General features: G+C 41.8%; 1 protein-coding gene across 1 annotated transcript; it reads left to right on the top strand.

The window, feature by feature from the left end:
• Positions 1-5,616: 5,616 nt before the first annotated feature.
• Positions 5,617-6,111, top strand: LOC111869443 (zinc finger protein 512B). The gene has a single exon (XM_023860983.1). The coding sequence runs from the start codon at positions 5,617-5,619 to the stop codon at positions 6,109-6,111; it is 495 nt and encodes a 164-aa protein (XP_023716751.1).
• The last annotated feature ends 8,577 nt before the right edge of the window (positions 6,112-14,688 follow it).

Raw genomic sequence — 14,688 nt, 5'->3', positions numbered from 1 at the left:
TGTGCGCGTTTTTCTGTGTTTGTGTACAGGTAGAGGCCTTGCGACGAGCTGATCACCCGCCCAAGGAGTCCTACCGAATCTGTAAGATCTAGTAAAACCGAAGTGAACGGAGAAGTTCATGGAGGTAGGCCTAGGCCCACTGGGGCTGTAGTGCCAAGCAAAAAAAAAAGTACTATATGGCCGCGCCATAGCTCAAGCGGTTAGTCGCTGGCTTCCCACCGTGGCGGCCCGGGTTCGAGCCCGGGTGTGGTCAAGTGGGATTTGTGGTGGACAAAGTGACGTTTGGGCGGATTTTCTCAGAGTACTCCTGTTTCCCCTGTTAATCTTCATTCCACCAAATTCTCCATCATCATAATCACCCGGGGCAGGCTACAATAGGCCAATCAGTGGCCGCCGTGCCGAGTGGACCCAATTGGATTCCACCCCCCACTAAGCGAATTAAAAAAAAAAAGTACTGTATTATGTCAAATCGGCTCTCGCCCAATAAATATTGCCCGGAGATATCTGATGTGAGACTCAAATATTGCAATTTCGATACAAAAATGCAACGGGCATTGTCACAAACTTGCATGAATTCCTTGCACACTATAAGCCTACATAATGTGACAGCATAACGGCAATGTTGCGGCTATAATGCTTAAATCTATTAATATATTGTTTCATGTAGACGCGTTGTTAGGCAACGACCGCGAAAGAAGCAACTATAAAACAGCCGTTACTAAGTAACGGCTCAGCAAATAAGCATGTTTACACGGCCTTTGGATACAATAAGGGGAAGCAGTATTTTCTACGCGGTCCGTGCCGGGATGTTATAAGCAGTACACAGTCAGTCAAGTGACAAACGAATCCTCTCCTCAAAGAGGAAGGACTATGACCGCAAGTGTTCAGTTTCAAAAAAGAATCTGCAGTCTTGAGCCTCAAGGAGATTGGCTCCAAGATAAAATGACTGGTAGTAAACCGCCAGTCGTAAAGTAACACTGATTCCGACTCAAGTGAACAATTGGTTGGTGGGTAAGTGAGCGAGTCAGTTATAAAATCGCTGAAGTTCAGTCGTAGTGAGCTGCTGCTATGAGAAGCTGAGAACTGAGGCCGGGGATACTTTGGAAACCCAGAGGAAGGGGAACTTCCGCCGTTGGAAGCCGTTACAAAGGAACGGTTAATGGGGACTGTAACAGACTGAAAACACTAATCTGTGTTGACAGTGATCTGTAAAATGTAATCACGAGTTGTGTTAATGAGTTCAATAAATTTAGATCATCAATCCAAACCCCGTCTATAGTCACATTCATATACGTCACAGTATGATTTCTTTAACGATGGTGTTGGAGTATCTCAGACTACAAAGCGTTGAATGCTGAGATGACTGATGAATGGGAAAGTATCTGGAAGGAAGGAGTCTTGTCTTAATCCAGGTGCTATTCCGGTATTTGCCTGGAGGGACTAAGAGAAGTCATGAGCAGACCTTAATCATGGCCAAAATTTGAAATTTGCACCTTAATAATACAAGTACAGACTAATGATTCTCAAAATGTGGTCCGTAGCGGTTCACCAGATGGCCCATAGAGTAATATACGAGTATAACACATAATAAATAAAACGATTTAATTAAAAAACTGTGGCGAATATTTGTTTAAAATTTACTTTAAATTGGTGGATATAAAAAAGTGGTTTATGGTAATTTTAACCATAACTTTTCTATTTGCAAAGAAAAGCATAAAGCGTGTTCTTTGCGGCTGATGTAAATTTTATGACAACGGAGTGGTCCGCACCTGCGCCGACTTTCCATGTAGTGGTCCACAGTTGCCGAAAATTTGTGGAACACTGGTCTGGGTTGCCAGGGCTAGACCAACATATTCGGTTACATCGTTGAGTGAATAATGACTTGGGAAGGAACTGGAAGGAAACAGTCGTGGCCTACTTACTATTATCCCGGCATTTGCTTGAAGGGAGTGACGGAGACCACGAAAAATCACAGTTAGGACTGTCGATGTCCTGATCACGACACGAACGGGGCACCTCCCGCGCAGAAGTGGTTCAGTACGTGTACACAACAAAATATGTGGAGCAAATTGAATCTACCTGGCAACAATGGGAGCCACTGTGGTTAATTTGTGCGTAATCAAAGGGAGTGCGGCGGGAGGGAGGGATTGCACGCTGCATGCAGTGAAAGTGTAGCCGATATAAGCAAGCTAAGCGTACTCAACAGTTACGCACTTCGTCCTCTGAAGCTCCCAGATGAACACAAACTTCGGAGCCATGAAGTTTCCGGTAAGTACCGGCTCAAGATTTTGCCGCGTGACTAAATTTACTAACCAGCACAATCAAAATACGAACATAATCTCAAATGTAAATAGTGATCCTCCCCGCATTTAAAGCTGTCAGATTAACTGTATCGTCGCTTATGCTGGTAACGCGACGAGTAATTAACTGATTCTCTGGATTTATTGGACAATCACCAGGCGGATATACAAATGCTTATAACAATTCAGGGTGGGGGGGCACGTGGTAGCGTAGCTGGTTGAAGGGCTATGCTACAAGCCGGAAGGTCGCGGGTTCAAGTCCCGATGAGGTAATTGGATTTTTTTCAATTGACCTAATCCTTCCAGCCGCACTGTGGCCCTGGGGTCGACTCAGCCTCTAACAGAAATGAGTGTTTTTTTCCTTGGCACTACAGCCCCAGTGGGCCTAGGCCTACCTCCATGAACTTCTCCGTTCAAAACAGAAATGACTACCAGGAATTAATTAAATAATTTTCCTGGGGAGTAAAGCGCGGCAGGGGCGTAAAGCTGACAACCTTACCGCCATCTTTGAGCCGACTGTCTAGATAATGTGGGACCCTCAACGTCTCACAACCCTATGGGCCTTCACTTACTTGTTTTACTTTTTTATAACACTTCAAACGATTACTGGAACAATAACAAACAAAGTCTTCAACGCTTCCACTCTTGGATGCTGCTTGTACGAATTAGGTGAGCAAGTCTATATCTAATCTCTCTGGCTCAGTCAGTAAGACACCCCAGCATCTAAACTTCTTGTCAAAGCAACGTCACGACCGACGATCAGTCGGCCAGTCTGTCTTGGAATAAAGCACCAATTTGGAGCTTAAGACCAGATCTTTATTACTGTCAGACAGTTGCAAGTTTGTTGATGTGGGGCACTCTCTCTGACGAAACGACGGGTCTATCGTTTCATCCTCTTGGATTCTATCTCCCCGAGATAGGTTTTGGTCGAACCGTATGGAGATCACCGTCTCCAAGGGTTCCTATTTCGCGTATGGCTTTCGTTGCTGTGTGAACAATCTTTGCCTATCCGTTGTAACGGAAACGCCTCTCTATGCGGTGCCTAGGAATCGAAGTCAATCTCTTTGCAGTACATTGCTTATTCAGTTGCATTCAAGCGTGTTCCAACAGTTCGCCGTCCAGCAGCGGTGCATTCCGTGTTGCCATGGGAACGTGCTCGGCGAAGCCCAGGCCAGCATATGGGCAGATTGCAGCGTTCAGACGTCATGTCAGTGTACAAACAAATTACGTTTCTAATAACTAAGGTCAGCGCGGGCTCAGATTCCTTCTGAGAAGTCGGCCCGACCAGTAACATATTACGTATTGTAGCGTGCATAGCCGTTGTTATGCAATAGGCGAAAAAACAACGATGTTATGCATCCAGTTTTTAGGCAACGGATCGGTAAACATGTTTCTGAGGCAACGAACACGCATGCAACAATAGATTTACTTTTGGAAACGGTGTTTTCTACTCGGCCAGTGTAAAGTGGTTATAAAGAAAACATTCAGTGCGACGTCGAATTTTTGAAACTGGAATTGATATATATACGTAGGTCGTACCGAAAGTCATGAGCAACTTTTTTTTGCATGCAACCTGGGAACAGCAGACGAAAGAGGGTATGGTCGTAGGTGGAACCAGGTGTTGTGTTAACCTCCAGTGTCTTGTGACGTCAATAGCTCGCATCACGTGACCAGTATCACTCCTAACAAAATGGCCGACAACGATATGTCGTTTCGCCAGCGTGCTGTCAGCGAATTTCTTGTGAAAGAGGAAATCCCTGCTGCAGAAATTCACCAGAGACTTCAGCGTGCTTATGGAAGTGTGTGCATGGGTGCGAGCAGAGTTCGAAGATAGGTGAAACATTTTAAAGATGGGAACACCAGCATCGAAGATGAGCCTCAGAGCGGTCGTCCTCGAATGGCCTCAACTGAACGCAACAAGAAAAGAGTGGATGAGATCATTCAAGATGACAGGCGTGTGACTGTGGACACAATAGTCCGAAAACTTGGAATAGGGCACAGTGCAGTACAGGAGATGATTGAAAGCTTGGGCTATAGGAAAGTTTGTGCTCGTTGGGTCCCGCGGTTATTGACCGAAGACCACAAAGGTCAGCGAAAAGCCATCACTTCAGAACTGCTGCAGAGATATCGACACGAACGCAATGATTTTTTGCTCTATATTGTGACAGGTGACGAAAGCTGGTTTCACCATTTCGAGCCTGAAACGAAACGGTAGAGTATGGAACGGCACCATTTGCATTCTTCATCAAAAAAGAAGGCAAAGACAGTGCCAGCAGCTGCGAAAGTGTTGGGCACAGTCTTCTGGGATGCAGAGGGGTTTATTCTAGCCGAATTCCTGGAACCTGGACAAACCATCAATGCTGCTCGTTATGTCCAGACGCTGCACAAGCTCCGACGTGCATTACGCGATAGACGTCCGGGACGAAACATCATCATCCTGCATGACAACGGTCTCCCCCACGCCGCTCGCCTCACATTGGAAGCAATTGCAAAGATGGGGTGGGAAGTTCTTCCACAACCCTCCTATAGCCCTGATCTGGCACCCTCCGACTACCATCTTTTCGGATTTGTGAAGGAACAGCTGCATGGACAACATTTTGAGACAAGGGAGGCAATTCAGACAGCAGTGCATCAGTGTCTTCGGATGGCTGGAACGGAATTTTACATAAGGAGAATTTTCAAACTCCCAGAACGCTGCGAGAAATGTGTACAAAGAAGTGGCGATTATGTGGGAAAATAAAGAGAGGTCTGTAGATTGAGGTGGTGTATTTGGTTTGTCAATAATAAAGCATGTTACTTTACAAAAAATTGTTGCTCATGACTTTAAGTACGACCCTCGTGTGTGTATATATATATATATATCGTGTATATATACGAGTATTCTTAGACATGCATTCACAATCACACAAGAAGAATATGTGTTGTTCTGTTATTTTGTACATTTGTTATGTGCATTAGCAGTCAGATCAAAACACGCAACTAACACAAAAGGGAGGAGCATAACACACTAACCACAAAACACACACACATCAGAGGGGCCGCATATGCATCAGCAACAAGTGAAAGCAGCGATTTTCTCATTACACATATTTTTAACATCCGATGATGGTCATGTTTTGCCCAAATATGTAGTGTATTTTAAAACTTAAAAAAAAAAACTTTTGAACTTGTAACGGTGATGTTTTCTGGAATGTGGTGTTACACGTAAGCCGGTGAATGATCGATGCAAGTGAGAAGTGCAACAGGATGCTACAATACAATATCATTAGTAACCACTGGGCTACAAATGATTAATATTTTGCTGTTACAGGTCTATATGGTAACTGTTTTAGCCCTGGCTGCAGTATCCACTGCCGAAGACCTATCACAGAAGCAACAGGACAAGCGTGGGATTGCCACCGGCTACAGCACGAACGAACACGAGGGCGGAATCGTGAGCTACGGGCACGCCGTACCCATTTCCCAGACGATCGAGGTCACTAAACCTGTGCCTGTACCTGTCCTGAGGTACATTCAAGTGCCTCATCCCGTGCCTGTCGCCGTTCCTGTGCCCCAACCGGTCCCTGTGCACATCCAGGTACCTCAACCTGTCCTCGTTCCTGTCGTCAAGACAGTGGCTGTCCCTGTGGAAAAGCCTGTCGCTATCCCTGTTCCTGTGGAGAAACCTGTACCTTATCCCGTAGAGAAGCCCCACCCTGTGTATATAGAGAAACATATTCCTGTACCTGTTCCCAAGCCATACGCTGTTCCCGTGCCAGTCTACAAACACATCCGCTATTACCCTAAGATCCACTACCGCCACGGCTGGTGAGGCTGACAGCCTCCGCGAGGTACTCAACCATTATTTACTTTAATCTGGATTACAGTTGTTTTCATAGCAGAGATCGTTCATGCAGGTATCCCTCGTTACACGCCATCTCGTAACTGCGATGTATGCATGTGTGCATACTCGCTTAGGCATCGTTTTTTATGCTAGTGGGGTGGAACTAAGTCCCTTGTCCTGCGGCCGCTTCTGGCCTATTGTACCAGCCCCAGATGATAGGTGGAGGTGATTGTGGAGCAATTGGTGGAATTAAGATTGGCAGGGGAAACCGAAGTACTCGGAGAAAACCTGCCCCAGCGCCACTTTATCCACCACAAATTCCACTTGACCAGACCCGGAATCGAACCCGGGCCAACGCGGTGGGAAGCCAGCGACTAACCGCTTGAGCTATGGCGCGGCAGACACCGTTAGTTGTCTCTCTGTAGTTGTATACTGCATAGCATAGCGTCTTCTTAATTTTGTGCGACCCACAAACTTTAAGGTTAAAAGTGATCATCATGAGAAGCAGTGACAAAAGTGCTAACAGTGGCCAAAAACAAAGGAAATTTATTAATCCTGTATTTAAGCATCCTGTTGTTACTATATATAGTACTGTTTATTGTACTACACAGTCCGTCAACAATGCAATAAATTGTTCCTTCTTTCTTAGACTTTCACTTTCGACGCAACATGTTTCGGCCCTAATGGCCATCTTCAGGTGTCTTACTATGCTAAACCTGCTACACTGCACTAATATTGTCCATTCGTGACATATGCGACGATATTAGTGCAGTGTAGCAGTTTTAGCATAGTAAGACACATGAAGATTGCCATTTGGGGCCGAAAGTGAACGTGTAAGAAAGAAGGAACAATTTGTTGCATTGTTGACGGACTGTGTAGTACAATAAACAGTACTAGATATAGTAATTACCCTTAAGGAAAACATTACACGTGATTAAGGGGTATGAAAGTAATGAAATCACGTTTGACATAGCCACTACCATGGGAATAACCGAATCGACTTTAAGAACCACAAGCAAACAAGCAGAGGAAATTACGGAGAGCTGTAGAATTGCGAAGAGAATGACGGCTAATAAGATCACAGAAACTTGGACGCCGATTATGGAGAGATCGGAAAGGATGCTGGAGATTGGCAATCCAGTGAGCCACCGTTGCCCTCGGCAGGACTGCTGGATCTGAGGATGCAGATGGGGGCCAACGTTGAGAAACGCATTGGAGCTCAGCAATGACAATCTTCGGGACCTGGAGATAGAGCTAAATGATCCACATGACGACTTCTTTGATATTAAGCCCATTAAACACATTTCAGCAAAGCAATTTCTAAGCACGTTCACACTGCCATTAGCATCGTACATGATAATCACGGCAACAGGAACAGAAGCGTCAGAATTACTAGAGCAATGGAGAGTGGTGTTGCTTGTGACAAAGAACTTCATAATGAGAGGCAGAAATCTACACGACAGCTCTCTCTCTATCAGTTCTTCAAGATAGGTGAAAGTTATCACTTCACTGGCTTTGCAAAGATCCGGTCTAGCCTGATCGTGCTCCACACTAAGCAGCATCTCCTGACTTATCTTATTAATTTATATACATTAATTGTGACATTAGCACTTCTAATGATCTTTTTTAATTTCGATAGCATTTTTCTATTCTGGAAAGCATTCATATTTTAATCATATAAAAATGAATTAATTTTGCGCCATTTTGCTTTACGCGATGATTTCAAGGAACCCGTTAATCGCGTATAACGAGGGATACGTTTCCACAAAACAGAAACTTTTAATATAGGGCCGTGCCATAGCTCAAGCTGTTAGTCGTTGGCTTCCCACCGCGGCGGCCCCGGGTTCGATCCCGGGTCTGCTCAAGTGGGATTTGTGGTGGACGAAGTGGCGCTGGGGCAGGTTTTCTCCGAGTACTTCGGTTTCCCCTGCCAATCTTCATTCCACCAATTGCCCCACAATCACCCTCACCTATTATCTGGGACTGCTACAATAGGCCAGAAGTGGCCACAGTACAAGGGACTTAGTCCCACCCCACTAGCAATAAAAAAATTTTAATATATCAAATGAAAGTTACATTTTTCGGTATGTGGTGAATGCTATTATTAGAACTTTCTTTTCACATGAATGTATTAAAGAAATAACTCAATATTGGTTCATTTTAATCGTATGAAGGATGGCCCACTCGCGCATATATAATTTATGGAGAATGTTTGTATGTAAGAACTGAGTAAAATTTGATAAAATCATTAAATACAGTGAGCCCCCCTTTTATGGTTTCCTTTTGGATCAGTGGATTTCAACATTAAACCGAGGAATATCTTAAATACAGGTAAGGAAGCCCTGAGATTATCACTTGGGAACATTTGAATTGAATGTTAAATGAGCGACAACAACCAAGAAATACTACCTTTCGAGTTCCACTGCTTCATGAGGATTGGTTCGAATATTCAAGTATTATTAAGGTTATTACAGCAACAATCTGAGAGGCTGCAATATTGGTCCTACTGATGAGAGGGATTTATGAAGTACTCCTTTTGTTGGCTTTAAGTGGCATGACATCCTGTAAGTGCCAGAGTATTTAAACGGTCTTAAGAGTAAAGCTGGCTGGGGTTTACGTTCTCCTTTACTGGGACGCGTTTAAGTAATTCTAACCATCTTACCAAATATGCTGTAAGTAATACAATTTGCACAATAAACGAATGAAATTAACTTTGTTTTTATGAAGAAAGAACATGGTTTCACATAGTTTGAAAGTGATTAGGAAAAAAAAGTTACATTCCTTTTCTTTTTTTGCTATTAATTTTTTGATGCTTGCTGTAAACATTCGTATTCACTTCTTCACAGAATGGCGCTGCATTACAAAATCATTCTTTCCTGTCATGTGACTTCCAGCTACATATCTTAAAACGAACACAGGAACAGCCAAGACGCCAGCTTACACCAGCCTTCACAACACAAGGTTCATAGCTTTGTGAGAGTCTACTCTATTGACAGCAGTTAAGCTCTAAGATGAAGTATTTTTATTATTATATGCAAAATACTAGCTTTGTGGCTATATTTTTCTATTACTATCATCAAAATAGCAGCATTGCAACCCTGGTACCAAGTGTGGATTATTTCCTGCATACTGGGTTCTTAGTGAACAGGAGTTTCAAACAGCTTCTTTCCTTCATACAACGCCTTCAATACATTGGAAACTAATGAATCAGGTAATGGACCCCATAGCGGCCTTGAAATTGTGACCTTTGTCTTTGATTTTGTGGTGCTTTGAGCGGATAACCCACGAAGGCAAGAAATAGGTGAATGGCGCAGAGGTGAACACAACACATTATAGTAGCTGACAACAAGAAATGACATGTATACGTACATAGAAATTTACTATACTTAAATAAATATTATTTAGGACTGTACGCACAGCTGTGATGGAGACATTTAAAAACATGATTTCGTGCAGTTTGGCCATTGGACCTTACATTTAAAAGCGCGAAAACGTGCAGCACGGTCGACAAATGGCTTACGTACCAAGTTTCACGGCAACTGGTACAGGCATTCAAGCAAAATTAAAGTTTTCCTTTAATAAATTTGAAATGCTGTAATGTTGGTATTATTGATGGGATTTATGAAGTACGCCATTAAGATAGCCTCAGGTGGCATGATATACATACCAAGTTTCTTAAAGATTGATCGAGACATTCAGAAGTTGTTACGGGCCACCTGTTGGCCCAGTCTGACCTCAGGTGCATCCTCCATGCTGATAGCATAAGCCATATTATGAACCCCCGAAACTAATTTTGCTAAATTATTGCTTTTATTACAGATTTTCACTGACCACTGACCAAGTGCCAAAACACTTTTGCCATTCTACACTGTGCAGCCTGAAAGCAAGAGAAGAACATTGGGTTCTATAATGCTGTTATGTCAAACGGACACTCAGAACAAGCTTTGTTGAGTGACAGCAGTAGTCAAGTAAGAGCAAAGTTTTCCATTTGTGGACGAAACATGCCCAACATTCATTCCATTTTAATGCTGATGACCAGATAGTTGCTGTAAAGTTAATTTTCATTTAACTTTGTATTTGAGATAAATCATTTCAAAGCAATTGCATTTTATATAAAATGCTTCATTTATTTACAACTTTTTTTAAATTAGGCTGTCAAATGTCGAGTTTATCTGGGGTGTGAGCCTGTAGGCACAACTGTCAGCAAATGCTGACAGCTGGTGAAGCAAACTTACCACATTTAAGTTGTGTATTAGTCTTCATGAATTGTGCACTGCTTTCAAAATTTGCAAATTAGTACGAATTAGGAATAATAAATGGATATGAGATTTGAACTTACAGATGGATACACAAATGAGCTTCATTTTCTTTGCTTACTATATCTCAAAGTCTGGAAGCATGTGGTAACATGGCTGAGCCACTATGCAACAAGCTGGAAGGTCATGAGTTCAATTCCCGATGAGGCCACTGGATTTTTCAATTAACCTAATCCTTCCATCTGCCTATGGCCCTGGGGTCGACTCACCCTCTAACAGAAATGAGTATCAGGAATCTTCCTGGGGGGGTAAAGGGTGGCCAGAGAGTAAGGCTAATAGCTTCACTGTCATCTGTGTGCCTAAACGTTTCACAACCCTATGGGCCTTCATGGTTTGTTACAGGGATAACTTTACCTTTTACTATATCTAAGTCCATGCTCCACATAACCCCCAAAAATAAACTAGAAATCTGTTAGTAATCAAGAAAAGCACCATATATTTTAGAAACCAGTAAATTCCACATTCGTGAAGTGGCAGTGATATAGTTTGCAAGAAAAGCACTGATCTGCAACACTCATCTCCATAATCCTGAGATCTTTGGCAAACAGCTATGTTTATTTAGAGAGTTTTGAAAGGTATCATCATAATTTATAGGTGCCATGGGGTAGGTCTCTGGGCACAGAAAATATAAAAAAAAAAAAAATTCATTTCCAGTTTCTAACCATAACTGAGTTACACTACCTCGATTTTAAAAATATTCTGATGATGAAATTCCTTGATTGGGCCAAGAATGTTTACTTCCAAATCTCTCCCAGTTCTTCATCCTTACTTACTGAAAGCATCATTAAGTGACCTCCCCCCCCAAAAAAAACCATTTGCTTGAGCTATTGGAAGATTTGTTAATATTTGCTTAACCTTTTACATCGGTTATAAACAGTAGGTGAAAGTCATTGAACTTTGCCCCAAATGCTCTATCATTATCAGTTTCAATGTAGAGACAGTGTAAACAGAAGGGTGACAGTTATAAACCTGAAAAATACTTGTAGAACTTGAGGTTATCACAGAGATGGTTATGAAGAGTTATGAGTTATGAGTGCAGTTCACTGATAATTTCAGAGGAACATTTCACCTCAAAATCATAGGTGAATAGTGAGTCAAGCCAGAAATCAGCATGAAGCAGGCAGCAAGCTTTGCTGCATGGTGTTATGTTCTAGAAGACAGAACTCTTCAGAAAACTATTTATTTGCTTTTTCTACTCTGAGTGACCTCACCTACACCTTCTTTGCTGTCACAGAGATCTTGAGTAGCTTGTGCCAGATGAAACAGACACTTCAGTCCACATTTCTGTGGCTATAAATACATTCACTAAGAAGAATAAAAAAAAACTATTTTCATATTAGATTATTCCATGGAAATTAACTGAACTGAAAATGGAGCATTTTAAGGGAACAATGGTACAGGCAGAAAAATATACAAAATTGGATTTTACAAGTATCACATTTCTGATTTGTATTTAACCAGTGAATATTAGTGGCAAATTGTGAAATATTAATGAAAAGAATACCATTCAGTTACTCACTTCCAACTAGTACTGAGGACAAGAAAACGTGGATCAATACATCCAGTCCCCAATATGCCTTCATGGCATAATGCTTATTTAGGTAAGCACAGGGCCAACTTTACCATTTGATAATATTCAGTTCTGTGAAGCAAACATTGTTAATTCTTGAACCCATAATTTGAAATAATCTAATTTCCAACTCAATTTATTTTATAAATAAAAGTAGTAAACACTTTAGGAATAATTTCTCTAAGATATCTGTATGTTTTCAGCGCTAGTGCAGAAGGAAACAGTACATCACACAACTTAACAAAATGTGCAAATGTGTTCACTGGATTCAATACATGCTATACTTCCAACAGTACTGTCTGGCTATGAACAAGTAATTCTACCAGATATTCCTTGATATAGGCCAACACATTATGTATCAGAAAGGCAATGGAAATGATTATGATTATAAAAGCTCATTTGACAAATGAAACAAATATATTGATATTTACAAAATAATGTTATTGATTTCTTTTGGAAGTTCAATAGCTATGGCAATAATATGTTACTAAGTGCGCCAATATATAGTGATATATAATAAAGCCATATGATATCTCACAAGTTTTAAAAAATATTCAAAACCAAGTGTGTGTGTGTGTGTGTGTGTGTTCACAATGCCATTGTTGCAAATTGCATGTCACAATTCAAGATTGAAGACATTGCTTAAAACCAAGCATCAGATGAGCATGATACTGAACACTTATGGACAGATATATTAATATCTCACTTTACTGTGAAACAAAGCTAGTTAAGGATTAATAAAATTTGTAAGATTGAAAATGGAAGTTGAAAAGACTGGCAGCTCTTTCGCCATGCATGTGTGTATGTACACAAATAGCATCCTGTTAAGAAGATCAATAGGAATATCAATGCTGTTATTCATAATATGTTATGACTGTTCAAAACATCATTTTTAACATTTTCACAAATTATTGTTACATTCGATGTGTCAATTTTGTAATAAAATATTTAAATGAAAATGTTTATACCTCACTTGCTACCAACCATTTTTTGGATACAAAACCCTGTAAACATATGTTGTTACACAACAGCACTTTAGCCCTGGTTTTGCACTTAGGTTGTCCTCTACAAAGAGTTTAAATAAATCAAATTAACTTCATGAATAAATACGTTTGCTTGTGCTTGCATAAAATTGCAAATTTTAGACAATGCAATCTACCATCTCATTGCTCAAGTGATTACACCCTGGTTTCTCACCGCAGAAGTCTGGGTTCAGTCCTGGATGAACCTGTGAGATTTGTGGTGGACAACACAGCATTGGAACAGGATTTACTCTAAGTTTCTTCAGTCCCCCCCCCAAACATTATACCATTGCTCCATACTCATCTGCCAATACCCAATGAGATACATAACAGCCCTGAGCAAACAGCACATTATCATATAACTAAATTTTTATATTAGAAATTTCATTTCTGGCCAGTCACTTGGTTAGTCACAGAATAAGACACTAGTTTAACTGAACGGCCCATAATGTTGAATAAGCTCCTAATAACTGGTACGTTAGTATTCAGCTGGAAATTGCAAATCACTCTCAGCAGCAACAAAAGACAGACAACAGACAATGTCTTGTATTGCATTCTGTGTGCACAACACAGATATGTATCTTATGACAGGCAGTTCCCAGAATGGTGGTATTGCACTGTAATGGTAGGACATTTGGCAACACTTACCAAATCACCTTCAAAGTAGCGCCCTTGCGCACGCAAACACTTGCTCCATCGGTCCTGCCATTGTTGGAAGCACCGGCAGAAAGCTTCTTTTGGAATCTTCCAGAGTTCGGCCGCCGCACTCGCCTTGATGTGCTTCATGGTTGCTAAACGTGTACCCTTGAGGCCCATTTTCAGAGTAGGCAACAGCCTAAAGTCACTCCGAGCGAGATTCGGAGGGTACAGTGGTTGGGTGATTACAGGAATGCTTTTCTCGGCGAGGAATTACTGCACAACAAGCGATGTGTGGTTAGGTGCCTTATCGTGATGCAGAAACTACTGTCCCTACCACTTGTCGCGTAACTTCCTCCGAACTGCATCGCGCAACCTCTGCAAAATTTGCACGTTGAAATGAACACTCTGTCCAGGCGGTACGAACTCATGGTGCACCAAACCATTTATATCATTGAATGCAACGAGAATCACTTTTCCCTTGGATCTGACGAGACGGGATTTCTTTGGTCGGGGAGACGACGCTGTGTGCCACTCTCATGATTGCATCTTCGTCTCCGGGTCGTAGGCGAACATAAATGACTCACCACCAGTGACGATCTTTTTGAGAAACGTCGGGTCCTGCGTACTTTTTCAAACATATCTGCAGCCACCATAATGTGACATTCCATCTGATCCGTGGTCAGCTGCCTCGGAACAAACTTCGCGCTAAAACGTTTCATCTTCATATCGTCGGAATGAATCGACAGAATCGCATGAATCGATCCGTGAGAGATAACAATTTCTTGCTCAAACACCGTAATGGCCATTTTTCGATAGATCGAATCAGTTGTCGCGACTATTCAATCATTTATTTGGTTGTGAACGTTGTGAATGTTGGAGCGGTCAAAGACCTCCAGCTTGGCTGGTTATATTGTAAGGTCTTCTGTCCGTTCTTAAATGGGGAAAAACAGTTGTAAACTGCGGATTTCTTTAGTGTAGTATAACCGTAAACTTGCTGCAGGGCAAATAGCCTCTCTGA

Source organism: Cryptotermes secundus, unplaced genomic scaffold (genome assembly GCF_002891405.2).
Source record: "Cryptotermes secundus unplaced genomic scaffold, Csec_1.0 scaffold1053, whole genome shotgun sequence".
NCBI lineage: Eukaryota > Metazoa > Arthropoda > Insecta > Blattodea > Kalotermitidae > Cryptotermes > Cryptotermes secundus.
Note: the sequence above shows the minus strand (reverse complement) of the source record. Positions and strands in the feature narration are given on the sequence as shown.